The 19,986-nt window shown below is 40.5% G+C and overlaps 1 protein-coding gene across 2 annotated transcripts; it reads right to left on the minus strand.

Annotated features, from left to right (window-relative positions):
* Positions 1-800: 800 nt before the first annotated feature.
* Positions 801-18,650, minus strand: atp7a (ATPase copper transporting alpha). 2 transcript variants are annotated; one of them, XR_269039.3, is made up of 24 exons: positions 18,349-18,650; positions 16,928-17,058; positions 15,258-15,762; positions 13,022-13,783; positions 12,683-12,895; positions 12,402-12,565; positions 12,056-12,217; positions 11,869-11,945; positions 9,625-9,847; positions 9,236-9,469; positions 9,032-9,123; positions 8,583-8,710; positions 7,578-7,732; positions 7,353-7,487; positions 7,079-7,273; positions 5,664-5,846; positions 5,355-5,568; positions 5,117-5,263; positions 4,884-5,026; positions 4,491-4,694; positions 4,006-4,123; positions 3,816-3,918; positions 2,153-3,704; positions 801-1,892 (listed from the first exon to the last, which is right to left on the minus strand). XR_269039.3 is itself a non-coding variant. In NM_001279651.1 (23 exon segments), coding segments are annotated over 22 exon segments (4,554 nt in total). In that variant the 5' UTR covers positions 17,048-17,058; positions 18,349-18,602; the 3' UTR covers positions 2,465-3,427.
* Between the last annotated feature and the right edge of the window lie 1,336 nt (positions 18,651-19,986).

Consider the following 19,986-nt stretch of genomic DNA (forward strand, 5'->3'; position numbering starts at 1 on the left):
GAGGACTCTCTCTCGCTGTCAGCCTCTTTGTAATGAGCTGTTCACGTTTGTCAGTGTGATTGTAGATTTTACTGAAACTGCTGAAGATGTTCTCCAAGCGGGATGAAAAGTTTGATGTTTATCTCGACAGATGTTTAGTGGCCCATCGTAAAGTTTTCTTCTGTGCCATATGTTTTTATTACTTTAAAGTCTGTGACTTGTTGATCTTATGTTGCCATGAAACCACTGTCACATCTGTCTGCCCAGCAGTTTTTCTTTTTTCTGGTCTTTATTCTGACTAGTCAGATCTGATTACATTTGCCAAATCTGTACTTTTTAAACCTCTGTCAAGGATTTCAACCTCCTGGTATTCACTTTGATTCACCTGCCAAATGAGTGATACTAAACAAGCCTTCTCCAGGGATACACCCTTTAAAATGGGATGTTGTAATAGGCCAGCATGGTGCTATTTCATGTCTGAATAATCAGTGTTTATTGTTCTATTTATTCTACTTGCCAGACACGTGTGAACAAACCACTCTGGCTTGTTGAAAAGTATTTTTCTGCCTCTTTAGTGACACAGAGGCTGCGTTCAGGAACACTGACAATAAATGTTAAATTCATATCAATCATTTCAGGAAAAATACGCTGGTTCTCACTTCCACCAAGCCCAATTCTAGTATGAGAGATCTGATTACAACAAGACAAAGTGGCAGATTTTAAACTGATGTGGAAGATTCTCAATGTTCTCGAGGTGTTTTTACATCGTTATATGCATTTAGAGTGTCAGATATAGATGTTAGTACTTCTGATGGATGCTATTTGTCAACGCCACACCTAAATGGTTCATCTCGCTAACATTCTGCCTGCTTTGAAGACTTCAAACAGTGACACATTTCGAGTCCGGTGAGTTTGAGGAATGCATAAACTCACCGCCAAAAAGATACCTGCAGCAAAGACCTCCAGCGCCCCCTTTTATTTTATCTTTTATCAGTCATATCAGCACATGCCATGACCAAGTTCAAGCCAAGCGAGCTGATAAGGCAGGTACATTTCACACACTGTACTTTTGTTCTGCAGTCAGGATTCAGATAACACACGTGTTTGGACACAGTTGGCTTAACCTGTTGTGTCTAAAAGAATGCTTCTGTAAACTGCTGTGAACTCACATCTGGTGCCATACCAAGCTCATCACCGGGCATTTCTAAAATGATGAGTGGGGTAAAAAACAAAAAACAAAGATTAATTCAAAGCAACAAAACTCACACCTTTAACCCAACTCAAATGTGTTTTTAGAACCCAGTGTGCATTCAACAAAAATGAAATGCTTTTGAAAGTTTTACAGACTCCTTCCCATATGATGTGATTTTTTTCTGTGAGGTGTTTTTAATGTTTAACACTCTGTAATCTTTGAATTTATCGCTGTAAAAGTACAATTCTAGATTTTCAGTGTTTTCAGAGAGACGCCTCGGAGTTCTCTCCAGTTTATTTGAAGTGAAATTTGTTATTCTAGTGTTCATGGTGACTGAATGTAGCACTTTCCAAATCCAGCTGTTTGCGGTGTGTCTAGAAAAGCACAATGTTGTAGCAGATTTCCAAATGCTGCACATTTTTAGAACTTGTTAAACTGTTCAGTTCCCTGACCACACCGATTTCAGTCCGTGCTTGATCAATTAACTCTAACAATTAAGAAAATTCAATCTACCAAATCAAATGAAATTTCAACACAGCCAAAGCGAGACGAATCAACTCGAGAGGAAGTCATTTATAGCTTGCATTAAAAAATTTTAAAATACTGTGACAAAGAATGTTTTCTGATTGTTACACTGGGGTGATGTAATGTTTTGACTAACCAGATGAAATAAACTTGATAAAATCCCACAGCGAGGGTCTTTGTTGATCCACAGTGCCATCTAGTGGTGTAAAGCAAAAACAGCAACGTGATGTTACAAAAGCAATTTTATTCTAAAAGGCACACAATGTTCAGAAGAACGCGCAAACATGGACACATATCTGAGGCCTTATGGACACTTGTAAAAGGCATTGCACAAAAACAGCATACTGGCAGAACTGACCAGACCAGAGTGCATCATGGGGAAGCGGCAGGACGTGCTGATGTTATCATCAGGAGGAAAAGCAAGAGAGATATAATTGGGAAGCCAAAATAGCTCACCTGTTTTCTAATGATTCACAACAGCAGTGGCTGCTCAGTATCCTCCTCAGATCTGGTGAGATCTAAATAGTACTGAACTATTACTATTATTCTTCAGCGTTTGCTTCTCAGTAACTTGTTTGGCAGACTGCTGGGACACAGCTGTGTTTACTCTGTTCGTGCTGAGTCTCTTTGTGCAACAGCATCAATCCTATTAAAAAGGAAAGAAAAAAGCTGAGAAGGTGACAGCCTTGCAGTAACGACAGAAACGCACAAGAACAGTAACAAAACCTTGCTTATTGTAGACACAAGGAAGGACACGACGGCATTTAGAGTTCAGCCATTTCAAAACACAAGCCTAATTGCAACAACTCATAAAGACATCCAAGAACATCATAATCCATGTAACAACTTCTGCTTCACTGCAACAGCGAATAATCTTCACATACATTGACAGATGACTGACTACAGCTGGAGCGAGTTGACACATGCTGAAACTAGAGCTTAAATCGACCTTCAGCAGACCTCTGCTCACACTTTGTGAAGATCAAGTCCAAGATAACCTCTGAATGCTGCTATCTTTGGAATGTGTTGGACTTTGCCAGGTGGCACTTCAACTGGCACTTTAGGTAACACTGACATTCACATCTCACTCCTTAGTTTTGCTTAATCCCTTTTGCAGCTTGTTATAAAGTTTTTATGCATTACTTTCTGAGCAATCACACATTTTTTTTGGGAACATCAAAATCATAATTTACATTTGGATTCAAGAACTTCATGTTTTACATTGATGTAGTGAAAAAAATAGATAAATAATAGTATAAATAGTTTGGAATATAATTATACAACACTTTTCCATTTAAGGAAGATTAACTAAAATAAAACTCTACTGTGTCCACTCTTAGGAAGGGCACCACTGTTTAAATGTCTTTGGATAGATGTTCAAGATTGTAAAGTTGCAACGATGATCACAGCTCTGCTTCCTGGATGTGGCACCTGCTTCATGGCTCTGAAGAAGCTGACACGGGAGAGTTGTGGATCGTAGTGTCAATTGGTTTCTCTAAGAGTGTCTCCAAGGGCGGTAACCTCAACAAAACACATCTCATCATAGTCTGAAGAATGTGATCAGCTGGTTGAGCTAAAAGGAAACAAGGGACATGCAAGCTTTCTTCACGTAAACAGTGCTGCCCTGAGGGTACCTACAGCAGATGGAAGGGCCATTATTCAATGTAACCCTTTTGGCTTAGCATGGCCCAGCCTTGAATAAATGCACTTTCTATTGTAAGCTTCTCAGATTCAACACAAGTCATCCTCATGGCTCGCAGCCTCCCCGACCAGTAGTGAGTGTTTGTCGGGCTCGCTGAGCACGAAGCTGTTGAGCGAATGCTTGTCTGAGCGCAGCGAGTTGATCGACGCTCGGCTGTAGTTGACGATGCGGTCTAGCAGACTGAGTTTGGGGGACGGGCGACGCATCTCGCCCATGCCGATGTGGACGCTGACGTCAGACAGGCTGCCCTGCCGCCTGCTGGTACCCAGTCTGGCCTCCAGCTTCTCTGCAGTGGGTTTAGTGTAACTACATATAGATGAAGGGGATAAAGTGGACAGAGATTTTTATGAATTAACACAAAAGGGAAGCACACAGGGGACACAAAATACTTCAACAAAACCCCAAATATTTCATTACCATTTGAGTAGAAGTGAGGACAAAACCACAGAGACGGATGACAGCGCCATGGCAGCCGAGCCCATCCACGGCTGTAACACCAGGCCGATGGGAAGGAACACCCCTGTAAATAGATGAGGTTCGTATTTCCACTGAGCTCAAAGTGAAAGTGGATGACCTCACTCTGCATTCAGCCCCCCAAAGAACCTACCAGCAGCAATAGGAATTCCAACCAGGTTGTAGATAAGAGCGAAGACAAAGTTGATCCTGATCCTCTTGACGGTCTTTTTCGAGAGGTCAATACTGCCGACCACATCCAGCAGGTCATTCTGCAGACAAGACAACAACACTGGGTGAATGAGGAGGGCGTTAATAGCAATTTGTGGCAAAAAGGTGAAAAAGTTTAAATGCTTTAAGTAAAATCCAAAGGATTAAAAAATAAATAAATAAATAAATACACACCAAGTTAACAAAGCATCTGGTTTACTCAGGTTTTTACAGATCAACCGTTTTTATTTCATGCTACAAGGTTTTTTTATGTTCGATTTTTGTTTCTGTAGTTGGAGAGTCACTGGTGACCTCTGTGTCTGCTGTGATGCAGTCGCCTACGTCTGCATGTGATTCACATCATGCTAAATATCATCTGCGCTGCTTTCATGTTACAAAACAGACACCTTTGTTGGATCAGATTCTCACCCTGATCAGCACAACATCTGCGGCCTCTATGGCTACATCTGTCCCGGTTCCTATGGCGATGCCCACGTCAGCCATGGCCAGAGCGGGCGAGTCGTTGACGCCGTCACCCACCATGGCGACCCTCTTTCCTGCCTGCTGCAGCTGTTCCACTTTGGCCACCTTGTGGGAGGGCAGCACCTCAGCGAACACTTTCCTGATGCCGACCTGGTGGACAAAAAGCAGAATGATAAGCTCAGAAATCAAACACGTGTTGGGTTTCCAGCTTAATATGACATTAAAGCAGAAAAGCAAAAAATCTAAGCCATCATCTCTGTTACAACTTCACCATCTAGTAACAAAAGTCTAACGATAGCATCAGTATTAATTAGCTCTTCATTCGTCTGCTTTGCTTACCTGAGCAGCAATAGCCCGAGCTGTCTTGCTGTTGTCTCCAGTCATCAGCACAACTTCCAGACCCATGTTGGTCAGCGTGTGGACCGCCAACTCAGCCTCTGGTTTCACTGTGTCTGCTATGGCTATCATTGCACACAGTAGGTCTATGCACAGAAAAAAATGTTTTTACATTTCAAGCAGTCAAAAAGTGAGTGAAAAGAGAAAAGGGAGTAAATTTTAACATCGCTACTCACCGTCTACGGCCACCAGAACAGCAGTGCGTCCTCTGCGCTCGTGCTCGATCATGGCTTCATCGATTTCAGGTTTGACTTGCAGGCAGTTCCTCCTCATCCACTCCCTGTTCCCAATCAGGACTACATAGGTGGCTGTCTGAACCAGGCCTGCAAACAACAGCAAGAAGGCATAAAAACAAGTGAAACACAACTTTACAGCAACTGTAATTGTGCAGTAGAAATGCACTTCCAAACATACTTTGCGGCTGTGGGTCCATGATGAGTGGATGGGAGCTGGTGCATGTCCGGCTGTCGCTGATCTGGACTAGGACACTGTTGCGCTGGTTGTTGTCCTCGCTGTCACTGTCCAACTGCTTCAGCAGATTCTCCGTGTTGGTCACCTGACATCGGATGCCACAGCCTGGCACCGCCTGAAAGTCCACGCACGTGCCAAGAGACTCTGTGCCAAGCTCCTGCCGCAAATAAAAATGGATCAAAATCTTCCACATATACATACTGTAGATTATCATTCATCTCACTGTGGGGTCAAATCTGATGAAAGGCCAACCTGTTTGCAGTATTTGGTAATAGCGGCTCCCAGCGGGTGTTCACTGTTGTTCTCAGCTGTGCCTACAATAGCCAGCAGGCGGGAGCGAGGCATCTTATTCCCCTCCACCGCGATCTTTACTTGAACAACCTTTGGGGCCCCGTATGTAATGGTGCCGGTCTTGTCAAACACCACAGACTGAACCTGCATATGAAAGATAATATTATAAGTTATTTACTTTGTGACCCCAGAAATTATATCTAAATATAAAAGAAGTTTATCACCTCCAGCATTGAGAATTTAATTATTTATTCATGCGTCTCATCTTTAACAGTCTTTAAGATTTTTGAAGTATTTTTTAACAATTGAAGTAGGAGATGGGATTTTTTTTTTGTGTGTGTGACAATAACAGACGTGGAAAAACAAATCATTCCAATTCATGAAACAAAACTACAAACTTAAAAATACTGGTGCCCCCAGTGCTACCCTTCAGGCTTCTAGTAGATATACCTATTGTATCAATTTCAAAATCCTACAGCACCTTGTTCTCAGAGAACTCTGACCTTGAGGTTGCGGTCACAGAGACTGTAAACTGAGATTTTTTGTAGATAAACCTATGGCATGAATTTAAAACTCCTCATTCGAGTTATCGCATTCACAGACATAACAGGGTGATGATAATACCCTGATAACCTCCTGAAAACTGAGGGGAAAAAAAGGATCTTCCCATTGAACATTTTTGTGATTTCCTTCCTCTTTGGAGCTAAAAGAGGCCACCCAAACACATGAGACATCACTGGAAAACCCAGGATGTCCTTTATTTAGTACATCAGGAGTTAGTAGGGTAGCTCAAATAAGTCAAAAGATATAGACCAAAAACAAATGTCCATTACAGAAAACATAAATGAATAGGCTGGTTCTCCGGAGGATCATACCTGAGAAGTGAAAATAACCCACTAAAACAAAAATACAGCAAATGCATTTGTGAGGTCTAAAAAGCTCATTTTAGATGATGGCAATAAATAAATAAATCACTAAATAGCTGCTTTATGCATGTCACGTAATCGAAAAAGTGCATACATGTGGCTGTACGGATAAATCAAATTTAATGCATTCAGTCTCACCGATCTGATATCTGTCTGCATTTATATAAATCTAATTTTATTTCTTTGTGTGTTTCCCTTTCTATTAGTTTTTGTTCAGACATAATTTAAACGTATGATTGTTTTCTTTCCAAATAGTTACTTAAACAGTGCAGGATAATAAAAAGAGATTTTAATGTCTTATGGTATTTAATTATCTATTCTATTATCTGCATGAATGTGATTTAGAAGCAAGGACACCAGAGCTATTCAATGTGTTAAAACTGACAGATGCTCTCTCATATATAACCACCTGGCTAACACAGAGGTGTCAGAAAATCATCATTAACACACCTTATGCGCCATCTCAAGTGGCTCTCCCCCCTTTATCAGGATGCCATTTTGGGCTCCGACCCCTGTGCCCACCATGACAGCTGTCGGGGTTGCCAAGCCAAGGGAACAGGGACAGGCGATGCATAACACGGTTATGGAGGCCTGGAAGGCGAAGCGAACCACTGCCTCAGTTCTGGAAATGGATTTGTCGTAACCCTGCGTGAAGGAAATGTTAGTTTTTCTTTCCAATTCATAAAAACGACATAAAACTGAAGTAAAAAGGAAAAGAACTCACAGGAAAGTACATCTCCACTAGAGAGAAGTTCAAAAAGCCAATGATGATCCAGGCGATCAGGGTAAGCACAGATATGCCAACAATGAAGGGTACAAAGTAGCCACTAATTTTATCTGCATACTGCTGGATGGGAGCCTAAAAATACAAAGTAAAGACGTAAACACTTGTACAGCATTACTCTCAAAGCTGGTATATACAGTGCACAGGCCAAACCATGTAATTCACCTTTGAAGTCTGAGCCTCCTCCACTAGTTTGACAATCTGAGACAGCGTGGTGTCCATGCCAACATGTGTAGCACTGACGAGCAGAGAGCCGTTCTGGTTAATGGAGCCTGCAATCACCGAGCTCCCGGGCTTCTTTGTCACTGGCATGGCCTCACCTGAAGTCATAAAGCAACAGCTGGTCAACAAACTGCAGTACAGATAAGAAAAAAATAAACAAAACACCCCTACTAATATTTGGTTTGGTTCCCATAGCAAGTTGCACTCCAACCAGATGCTTTTGGCCTTCTGGAGAAAGGTTTTAAGGTCAGACAAGACAAAGACTGAGCTATTTGACCACCCTGACAACAGGCTTTCAAATCTAAGAACACTGTCAAGCATGGTGATGGTAGCATCATGCTCTGGGCTGTTTTGTTGTCAGTGGATGTCACGTAATAATAATAAAATAACAATAAAGGAGGACTACCTCTGAATTCTTCACCTTCCCCTGAAAGCAACAGCCAGAAACACACAACAAAACTGCTTCTGGAATGAATGAAGCAGGCTAACATTAAGCTTCTGAAATTGTTTTTCTCAAAGTCTCAACTTCAACCCTATTAAAAATTTGGGGATTATGTTTAAAAGTCAGGTCTATGCCAAGAAACAAACTAATTTAAATTAACTCTACCAATTCTGCCAAGAGTGTCCAGGAAGGTTGTTGATGGCTACCAAAAGCATCTGGTGAGGTGCAACTGGCTGAAAGAACTAAATATTAATTATAGATGAGAGAAAATCTCAAATAAATATAAACTTATGAACCAAATTCTTGTCTTTTTAAAGTAATGAAAGATGTATCCTGTACAATCATTCCACCCTAGAAAAATAACATTTCAAAGAAATGATTAAAAGCCCCAAATGACCATGAGATTCATGCCCACGATGAGTGTAAGCAACCTTCTAACAACTGTTTATAGACATCCAGCACCAGTCCATGTATAGATACAGGTCCTACAATTAATTACGACCAACCTGTGATGAGGGACTCATCAGCCATGGAATGTCCTTCAATGACCCTCCCATCGACTGGAAACTTTCCCCCAGGAACGACTTTGACTATATCACCCCTCTGAACCAGCTCCACATCCACCTGCTCCTCACTGCAACACACAAACATAAAATAATGTCAAACAGTATTACTACAATATAAAAACAAATTCATTTTTGACACTGAAAAAAATAGTAAGATTATTAATAATAATGATACTAGACTGTTTAGGGAAGGCTGTTAGAAGACACACAAGATCAAAATTGTCAATTAAATCTGACACTAACTCTGGAAATTCCCCTGCTGTGTTTTTATACACCTTTTGTTATGCTGTTGTCTATTTCAACAGGTACTCTAACCGCAAACATTTCATTATGTTGTCATTTAAAACCAAGTCAACATGTGAAAGGTGAGGGTAGAGAACTAGGAGTACCTGAGAACTGAATTATCACTGCCGAGAGTGACAACTGTGGCCTCAGTGGCTTGTAAAGACATCAGTTTGGACAAAGCCTCAGAAGTCTTGCTCTGGAAGACGGCACATAAAACAATTTGACTTTATACACGTGTATTGATTTGCAGACTTTTCAAAAAAGTAAAGTTACTTGAAATGTCACAGATATTATATAATGAGCTAAACCTTGGCTATCTGTTCCAGCCAGCGTCCCAGAGAGATGAAGACAAAGAGCATAGGCGGTGTGTCGAAGAACGTGATGGGATTGACTTTTGCCTTCTCCGCCATTGCCACAATTAGGACGACGCATGAGTAGGTGAAGGCTATGGAAGTGGCCAGAACAATTAGCACATCCATGTTAGCAGACTTGTGTTTCAAGGCTTTCCAGGCTTGAATGTAGAAGTAGCGACCTCCAATGAACTAAGGAGAGACAAAAAACAAAACAGAAACCATTAATATGACTCCACAACTTTTCTCTCCTGAGGGCAAAAATTAATACTACTATTACTACGACTACTACTACTAAAAGTTCCCTATCATGTTTCCTGTGAGTGAAGTTTATCCCTGTGATTTACCTGTACTGGCACACAAAACAGGAAGGAGAGGAGGTTCATGATGGAGAGGCCTGGGAGCAGCTGTCTCTCCAGAAACATGGTGGAGTGGTAGTGGTTGCGGTCCTCTGCCGTATTGTTGTGATGATGTGAAACTGTCATCTGGTGATCCATAATAATCATGTAGGTCATCATGCCCATCACAGGCACACAGAAAACCAAGCTCACAAGGAAAGACTTCCTCCACCTTAGCAAGGGAAGATAAAATTCACTTAGTAACAGAATTTTTTAAAACGAGAAAGCAAACCTACGCAGACTTTAATATTCATAACAAAAAGAACAAAGACACAACTCTCTCACAGCCAGGATGACTAAACAAAACTACATTCATACACATTTGGAGCGATAATTTGTGGGGCGACATTAAAATGATATTTATTAAATAAATATAAATGCTCTGGGAATACTACAAACAACAGGGCTAATCTCATGCACCAAAACCCTGAGATAATGTTAGTCGAGCCAACTTACATTAAATCAGCTCAACTCAAAAAGCTACGTCCTAATTCACAGCAAGCTAATGGCTCAGTCACACAAGTAAAAAATAAATAAGGGTTGCCCAGAGCGTGAGAGTCTTACACACTCACAATGACTTTAGATCGAAAGGTGAGTGAACAGGTTGCCTGGTCAGTCTGACTTGACCTGACTGGAATCACTCAGAGAGATTGTTGAAGGTTTGACAATAACTGCAGTCTAATTTATAAACGCAGACAGATGCCAACATGCTGCCATCAGTCTGAATGAGTCAATGAGCAAAACTTGACTGCCAGCTGATTATGTTCCTATAGTACAGGAAGGCCACTGAGTATCAATGTCAGTTAAATTTCTGCTGAATGTGTAAATATTTCTATCTTTAGTGCAAAACGTGTGTGATTTTCAACCACTTATCACACTTTACTGTTGTATTATCAGGAACAGATTCCATGTTATTGCCAACTTGACCCCATTCAATTGCAGAATGATATCTGCCTGCAGTTGAATGGGGTCTGATATAAGACTGATACCAGACTGACCGCGACTTACGACGCCACTTACGCCTGACTTTCAAGCCAGTGTTGTACAGGTGACAGTCTATTGGGAGGAAAAACTAAATAAATAAATGAAGGGAGATAACGTTATCTTAGATAAAACAGACACTGAAGTTTAACTGCGAGGATGAAATCTGCTGTTGAAAGAACAGGTGATAAACCATAATAAATGTTACAGCAATACTCAGCATATTTCAAAATGTTAAAAAGTGCAATCATATGAAATAGTAAGTGAAGCAGTGTGATAACATCGTATCACGAGGTGTCTGGTGATTCCCACCTCTATTCAGTTCCTAAAATATTTGATCTCTGACAGCATTTTTGGATGCTTGTAGAAACCACAGGTTTGCAGGTGTTATTAGTATTATTATTTTTTAAACAGCTTTTTATAAAATGGCACATGATATTATTTAAAACAGTGCAAATCAATCAAGTAAATGGCTTCAAAGATATAAAAAATTGGAATAAAGAAAAATGACAGTTATATGCTCCAGGTAAGAGACATTGTACCATATCCTCAATTTTGCCCCCCAATTTTCAAATGAATGCATGCGCAGCTGAGTGTAAGGTCAGTGTTACAGCTTCTGCTCCCATGGGCATGTGAGAGGTCGCTTGGATCTGAAGGACGTAAATAAGAGAGGGACAAAATAACAGGGCTCTGTCCCATGACCTGCAGCAAGACACGACACTACAATGCTTAATTACACATGCAGCCTCCAAGTGGACTTGGCCTTCGTGGCCTTGCATATGAAATGTTTTCCCTCAGCTGAGAGTGCTTTTTAGAGCTGAATATGAAAATAACCTCCTCTGAAGCATATTACATGTGCAGCTTAACTTAGCTCGATTACCTTATTGGGTACAAAGAGAGCTACCTTTGTGACACTGAAAACTAGCTTCAAGCTCAACATGCCTCACTAACTGATTAGTTTCACTCCCTAGTATCACTCTCTGATAAGCCTCAGTTAACATTTTACTGCCTATAATGGCCTAAGCACTTCACTCTACAAAAAGGTTTTTCTAAGGAAAGTCAGATAAACGATCAAGCCAACATTCAGATGAACAAAAAGGAAAAAGAAAAAGAGTACCTGGTGTTCAAACTCATGTCCCAACACAGTATGGTAACATACATAACCACACAAACAGCAGGTTTTTAAATGTACAAACACCAAATGCTGCTTACTGTCGTATCTCTTTGCTGTGGTCCAGGTGGCTGGCAGTGCGGTCCCTCTTTACCAAAGATGCTTCAAATCCTAGATTCTACAAAAAACAAACTCCTGATGAGACCTTTAAAGGCTTTTACTAATTCATCAGTCTGGATAAAAGTATAACTGAACACATGCATAAATAAACAGAGGAAGGCGTAATACCTCAATCAGCTTGATGATGTCTCGTGGTCCAATAACTTCAGAGTCAAATTTAATGTGTGCTTTGTTGGTTGCCAAGGCAACAGAGGCATAGATAATCCCCTTTTCTTTCATGAGGTTGGATTCAATTTTGTGAACACAAGAAGCACACGTCATTCCCCTGACCTGAAAGAAGGTGAAGAGGAGCAGACAAGCAGATGAAGAGGTGGAAAATAATGAGAATATGAAGGGAGGAATGCACCTCATCTAGTGAATGAATGAAATATATTCTTATTGAGAAATGTTTATGATTTTGAATGCATGCATGCATTAATGAACAAAAAGTCAATGCAGCCTCACAGTGACTCACCACTAATTCAACAGTTCCATCTGAACCTTCATAGTTCTCCATAACAGAGGCGGTAAAGCCCAGCTCCTTCACGCACTCGGCTATCTTCATAGGATCGGTGACTTCAGGGTTATAACGGACCTCTGCTTTACTCGCCATTAGCGCCACCAGAACAGAGTAGATACCTGCACGACATTACAAATTTTCTCTTTAGTTCCTAATGAAAGCAAAAAAATTTAAAATATTTTATCAAAAAAACAAAACAAAACAAAACAAAACAAAAAAAAAAAAAAAACACACACCAGGTTCATTCTTGAGATTTCGCTCGATGTTTGACACACAGGAAGCACAGGTCATCCCGCCGATCTGGATGTAGCATTTAGAGTTTGTGTCTCCACTCTGTCCCTGGGGGGTTTCTTTATGGTGGTCACTGTCCACCTCCTTACCTTTGACAGGCGCTATACCTGAAGACTTTGATGAAAGAGGATGTGGTGAAGGCAGCAGAGAGTTGGTCTCTGTTTACAAGAAGATTTATTCATTAATGATGCTAATTTTGCTCACCAGTCTCTAAAAATAAAAGTGGTCTAGGGGTGAAACTATCTGCGTAATTAAATGACTGCCAATATAATGAGCCCTCTTACCAGGCAGAAAGGCATCGAAGCCCATGTCCTCTATGGCCTCCCTCAACTCCTCTGGTGTGGTCAGCAGAGAGTCGTACTCAAAGATCCCCTGGTGATCAGTCAGAGACACCTGGGCTGACACGACTCCTTTCTTTTGGGAGATCATGCCTTCAATGGACTGAACACAGGAGTTGCATGTCATTCCCTCAATGTGGATATTCACTACAGATCCCAGTGGCTGATTAAAACAAGGCTGCAAGACAGCAGGTTTGGCCTGGTTTGCTCCTCTAGGCCATGATGATGATGATGTGGACACAGGACTGAGGGGACCCGAGTCGTCCCACGGTTGAGTCTTAAAGTTTCCTGGAGGCAGTGCTTCAATTGCCTGCTGCAGCTGAGTCACTGTGACCTTTTGGGGGTCATAACAGATGGAGGCCTTCTCGTTCTCCAAAGACACCTCCACAGAAGACACACCAGGCAGCACTGAGATATTGTCCTGAATGTTGACCACACAGGAACGGCAGTGCATGCCTTTGACCCTAAGCGCGACGAGTGTGGTGTCTATGAAGATTTCAGTCTCCTCTGAAGTCTCAGATGGCGACGAAACTGTTTGTTTTTGAGAATCAACAAAGCGCTCTATTTCACTGTGGGACAGCTGCAGGGGGCGGGGCTTAGACTTCACAAAGGCCTTGAATCCAACCACAGCAATTTGATCAATGATGGTTTGGACAGTGAGGAGGTAAGGCAGGTAGACGAGTGTAGCTTCCTGAGACTCTAAAACAACTGTGGAAGAGATGGAAACAGGAAAGTTAAAACAGAAGCACAAAGCAAACAAAAACAAATGAAATTCTTGGACAAGAAGCGGAAGTCACTGTGTGTGAAACAAGGACAAAGATGTTGGCAGAGAATTAGACACACAAAATACAATTGATGTGACATCATTTTGACGGTCCAGCTTAAAGCTTCAGGAGGCAAAGCCTTTACTTCACTCTGAAGGCTGTTACACACTGAACATGTTGCATAAAAACGACATGAAATTCCAAAATTCCGGATCTAAACTTGGCCTACATACAAACCAAACACGTTACATTTTTGTGGAACATTCGTTCTCAGAAAAACACGGACTGTGACAAAAAAAAAAAAAAAAAAAAAAGTTCATGCTGATGTTTCCAAAACAAGAAGAGGAGGAAACAGAGATTCTGGGTTCATCGAATTCTCACGAGAAAGCAGCAGCAGGGACAATTTTATGCTTTGATCTAGAAGTTAAAATTGTATCATGCTCGCTTTGGTACATATTTCAGGATGTCAGTGAGGCAGTTTAAGCTCTTGTTAGCAAAGATGGGACCACACTTGAGGAGGCAGAGATAATTTCATTTCAGAGAGACGATTATGAGCCGGAGCAGTGTTTAGCTGCGTGTCTGAGGTAAAATAGTATCAATGTATATATTCAGTACAGGTGCACGATTTGAGCTACGAGGGCACTTGTTGCCAAATGCACTGATCTGATTGGTCAGATCTGTTTATTTGGATCCAAAACATCAGAAAGTGAAACTACACGTCCTGTATGAACGACTGCAAAAAGAATAGGTGAGCCCAAAAGATATTTTTAGCTCACAAAATATTTGGATGGATTTTACACATCCCAGAAAAAGCCAAATTGTGCCATTCAGTAAAATGTTTACTCTATGGGCCGATTTCCATTAGGTTAAAAAATAGTCTTCAATAGATGATCAAATGAAGAAATAAGAATTGTCTTATGCCAAAAACCCATGGTTAATAAGTATGAATACCATGCAAAAAAACAAAAAAATCATATCTTCAGGGCAACAAACCACAAAAATTAAAAACTGACTTATTTCAAATACGCGTAATTTTTTCTTTTTTATAAAGGAAAATAAATGCCATCATTACTATAAAACTGCCCTTTTTGCATCAATTTGAAACAAAGTTTAAAGAGCAAACAGTACACTGACAGAATGTGCATACAACCACATTGAACGCAGGGATCATTCTGCACTCAACCACCATAATCCCGTCTACAAGTCATTCTTTCCAACCAACTGGGATTTCATGAGTCATAATCATATCGCACTAAACAATCTCTACGTGCTGAACCTACAGAGAGCCTCGCTGATCCACAATGACATGACACCTGAGATGTAGGACGTGCAATTCAGCAGTCGTGTTACAACATCTCTTCCAGCTCAGACTGTAAAGTTATATATGACTAAGTTTGCAAATAGGTCAAGTACATCACCTTTGATCTTTTCAATCCCTTTCAGTTTACCAATCTTTCCTTCAATAGTGGTAGTACAGGAGTGACAGGTCATTCCTTCAATGCGCAGCTTAAGGATGGCCGCTCCGCCTCGCGTGGTCTGAGATGGAGAGGAGGTGGGGTCTTTTTGCAAAGGGCTGCTCGGTGTGGGGATCTCCGGCGGTGTTACGCTGGCCACCGCCTCACTAAGCTGCTGCGTGGACGTTAGGGAGGGAACAAAGGTGACGGTGAGGCCTGTCTGTGGCAGGTTCTCTCTGACATCCAGCACTCCCTGAATTTGTGATAGTTTCTTCAATGCTTCCTGTTGGGCTGTGGGTGTCATGCCTGAGGTGGAGACCACCTGGGTATCAGTAGGGACTGGTGTGGCTTTGCTGGAAGCTGGCAGACTTGATTCAAAGCCCATGTCCTCAATGGCCTCTGACAGAGACTCTGGGCTCTGATGGCTGGGGTCAAATAGGACAGTTGCATTCTTGCCCTCTAAAGACACCTGCAAAAGTGGAGTTGAAAGAGAAAATGTAAAATGGACTAAACACAAAATTAGAATAAATGCTAAGCTTAACCTTAATATACAATATGGCTACATTTAAGATGTGGCTTCTATTTTATTCAAGCAACAATCAGATTTACCTCCAGTAATACTCTTAAGCACTTAATGCCGATTCAGAGTTAATTCCGATACTATGAAAGGGCTATTTTTGGTCTTGTGTAGCCATACAGATTCCTTAGATTTTATTATCACCTAATGCTTTTACTGTCTTGTCTCAGAACTAAACCTTTATTAAAACAAAAAACCAAAAAAAAAAGAAAAAAGAAAAATGCATGACTTTGGCAAGCTCACAGCATGTGCTGTCAGCATGATCCCCCTCAGCTCTCACTTTAGCAAGAAAGAAACATGTGACACATTGAAGGCATCACCTGACTTGGCCGTAAGTTAACCAGCAAGTGAGTGAGTAAGTGTGACTGCCTCCAGGGTTAACCTTTATTCTCAGAATAAAGGGGAAAAACTAATCAGACAATGACCGTTCTACTAAGAACATAAAATAAATCTATTTACTCTTTGCAGATCATGTCTGTATAGATTAATGTAAAATAATCCAGGACCTAAACTGTCTTAAGAAACAAATGACATTTTCTGTGGATACACACAGAGAATATATTGACCTGATGTCAGAGTCCCGCAAAGGGCAGAGCGCTATCTGGAACACACTATTACATTATATTCTCATTTACCCTCAGCCTCAGGGGTAAACATACAATAAACAAAACAGCAGGCCGCAACTATTGCAATTAAGCCCTCTCTCATGGCTACATTGATGCTACTTGGTTCTTAATCAGACAAGCGAGTCCCGAGGGGGTAAGAGTAGGGTATCAATCAGGCCGTAACATGGGTGGAAGGAACCTTTAGTTAATATACTTTTTTTCTTTATAAGATCTAATACACGGTTTTAAAATACTTGACCACTGTTACAACATCTAGTTATTTCAGATCCCGTAGTTAAACAGTAAGTATCACGAGGGAAGTACTGAGTAAGCAAAATTTTATTATCAGTTCCTCAACAAAGACTGCTGAATGATATTTAAACTAAAAATTAATTAAAACTAAATTCAAACCCACCAACCACCACAAACAGCTCTAAAGAGCCCACGTTTACCTTTATATACATCACTCCAGGAAGAGACCCAATGCGCTGCTCTATGGACTGGACACAAGAGCCGCAGGTCATACCCTCCACTCCAAGAGAAACTGAACACAGGCTGCGTTTCTGTGTCATGACTGCGTTTCCTAAAAGGACACAAGAAAGACAATGGTTTGCCTGGCAAGTCTTTGCTTTGAGGAAAAAGATCACAAGAGCTGAGTAGAGAGAGACAGGGTAGTTCTTCTCAAAATGACAGTTACGTTAATTTATAGGGCAAACACAAACACAACACTAAAGATACACAATCCCTTATATTACCAATAAAATCTTCAAATCGAGACAGGTGTGGGAGAGTTAGTCACAGTTAGTTTTGCTTTACTAAAATAAAACAGGCTGAACATCAGTTATGAAAACTGCTAATTTTAAAGGAAACAGACATGCCACATGTTTTTAAAAATGTGTCATCAAGGTGAATCTCCATTTTCATTTCTATAGCAAGGTTTGAAACTGTCAGAAAAAGACAGTAGGGTGATGTTATTCAATGTGCACAGCTGGTCTGCAGCTGTACAAAAACTAAACAAATTTTGTGACATGCAACTGCTGCTTCCACTTCTGGTACATTTACTAGACAAAACGTGGAAACAAAACAAAGCTTTGTTTGTACAAGACGGTTAGTGTTCCTGTACTTCCTTGCTGGCATGGACTAATCAGGTTGTCCAAACATTGCCGTCGAAGTTAACGCTTGAAACATGATCCCAGTTTCATTTGGCTTACAATAACGTTCGTTTCGTTGATGGGCTGGAAACAAATCTAAAGTTCAAGTTTCGACGGATAAACAATGTTTAACTTAAGTATGATCTCTGTTATCCCCTCCTGGGCTTTGAGTGAATACTGTCACGCCAATAGACGATCACTTACGGATCTGGCGCACAAACAGCACTCTTGGCTGTATGTATAGCCGTTTAAAATCCCATGAAACTGATGAGGCTCATAGTTAAACCCTCCTCAGATCGGATCCGTTGAATGACATAAAGGGACTCGTACGACACTAGAGAGAAAGACCCGGGTCACGTTTAGAAAAAGCGAGAGAGGCACCGATGAACTAATCTAGATAAACGTTAGGTTAACACGAAAGATGTAACTTAATAAATGTTTCAAATACTTTTTAGATTAGGTCAGTTACACAAAAACCGCATCAGCTACAATGGAATGGAAACTATTTGTAAAGCTAGTTTGTCGACTTTGTCAGCCGTGCGAAAAAGCTGCTAATCCCTATTATGAGCAGTATTTGCAACTCAAAGTATCACCTCCACGTAGCTAAAAATACCAAAAATATTACTTAATGTCTTTTTAGGTTTCTATAGGAAATAATTCCGTCTCTTATTAGTTACAATGCGGACAACGTGACAGCACCGAAATATCTGAGAAAAACTTACCGTCTCAGTTCACAGCGTGAAGCAAACTGTTAGCCACAGGCTAGTACCCCGACTGTCAGACTTGGCTAAGTTTAGCTAGCAAGCTAACTAGCAGGTATCTACTCTTCATCCTACGTTACAGTCAACAAAGCGGACACGTCGCTGCATCGCAAGGACTGCTAGAAATAATCGCTAGTGCTGGATTGAGGGTTTTCTTCCTCTGTTATCACAGAACTCTGCTATGTGGACCTAATTTTGTTGTGTCCCCTCATGCTGACGTGACGGGCGGCTGCACTCCTGTACGTCCACGGACAGGGGCGGAGCTACGAGAGTTACCACTACGTAAAAGGGGGAAGCTTTGCCCTGTACTTTGCCTACAAGGCCGTGGCGTTCTCCAAAGGGAACCATCTTTTATATGAATCGTGGTTAGATGTTGTTCGATTAGATGTTATGCAAAGTTATTAGTAGGTTAACGAGTTCGCGTTAGTGGACTGGAATCATCAGTCGAAAGTTTAGTTTACGAGCCTTGCAGACGACACTCAGGGTAAAACTAGTGACCAATAACAAATGAGAATGAGAATTTAAGATAAGATAACATTACCTTAATTATTATTAACATTATTATTATTTCTCCCTTGTTATTTATCCCTTTTTACTGCAGTCGAGTAATAATGATAATGATAATAATAATAATAATAATAATAATTTTTAAGATGCCTTTTTTATGCTATGTTTTGCTTCTCATTTACCTACAGAAATTAAGGTTGTTATAGGCAACAAAAATAAACACGACAATGGAAGTAAAAAATTAAGCCTTAAACTATGGAACCTTGTTTCAAACCACTGAAAAAAATAAAATACAGTAATCAATAAAATAATATTCAGGCAGCACTGAGTCAAAATGTTAAATGTTTATGTCTTTTGGGTTTCTATCCTAAAATTTCAGATTAGGTATTTCAAAATGTCGAGTTACTAACTCTGACTTCTGAATGAGATGAAATTTTAAGTCATTTAGTTGAAATTTTGAGTTACAAACTTAAATTGTTGAATTATGGCTTACAAAAAAAACCAAATAAATAAATAAAACATCAGTGACATAAACAAGCTTCCATATTAAAGCCTTGCAACCATAAAATAAGACTTTACTGTTAGTCTTTGTCAGTTTGGGCAATTTTAGTGCAAATGTTTAAATTCAAGTGTTGTGTTCAGTTTTTCAGACCTAATTGAAAAGTTGCAGATCTTGTCTTTTCCTTAATTACTGCCAGACTTGTTGAATCAATGAACACTTAAATAGAACCTGTGTGACAGAGTGAAGGAGGATAACAGAAAAGCAACACATCGTGCAACGATCTACTGACATCTAAATGATCCCGGAGACTTTTGGAAAAATATTCTGTGGCAAAAAGTTGAACTTCTGGAAAAGTTTGTGTCCAGTTATATCTGGTATAAAACTAATAAAAAGAGCATCACTAACACAGTATTTTATTTAAAAAAAACATCATATCAGCATTAAAACATGGTGGTGGTAGTGTGATAGTCTGAGGTTGCTTTGCTGCTTCACTACCTGGACGACTTGCTGTAAAAAATGTAACTATGAATTCAGCTCTCAACCAGAAAATCCTGAATGGGAAAGGATAGCCAGCAGTTTGTGCCCTGAGG

Source organism: Oreochromis niloticus, linkage group LG2, assembly GCF_001858045.2.
Source record: "Oreochromis niloticus isolate F11D_XX linkage group LG2, O_niloticus_UMD_NMBU, whole genome shotgun sequence".
In the NCBI taxonomy this organism is placed as follows: domain Eukaryota; kingdom Metazoa; phylum Chordata; class Actinopteri; order Cichliformes; family Cichlidae; genus Oreochromis; species Oreochromis niloticus.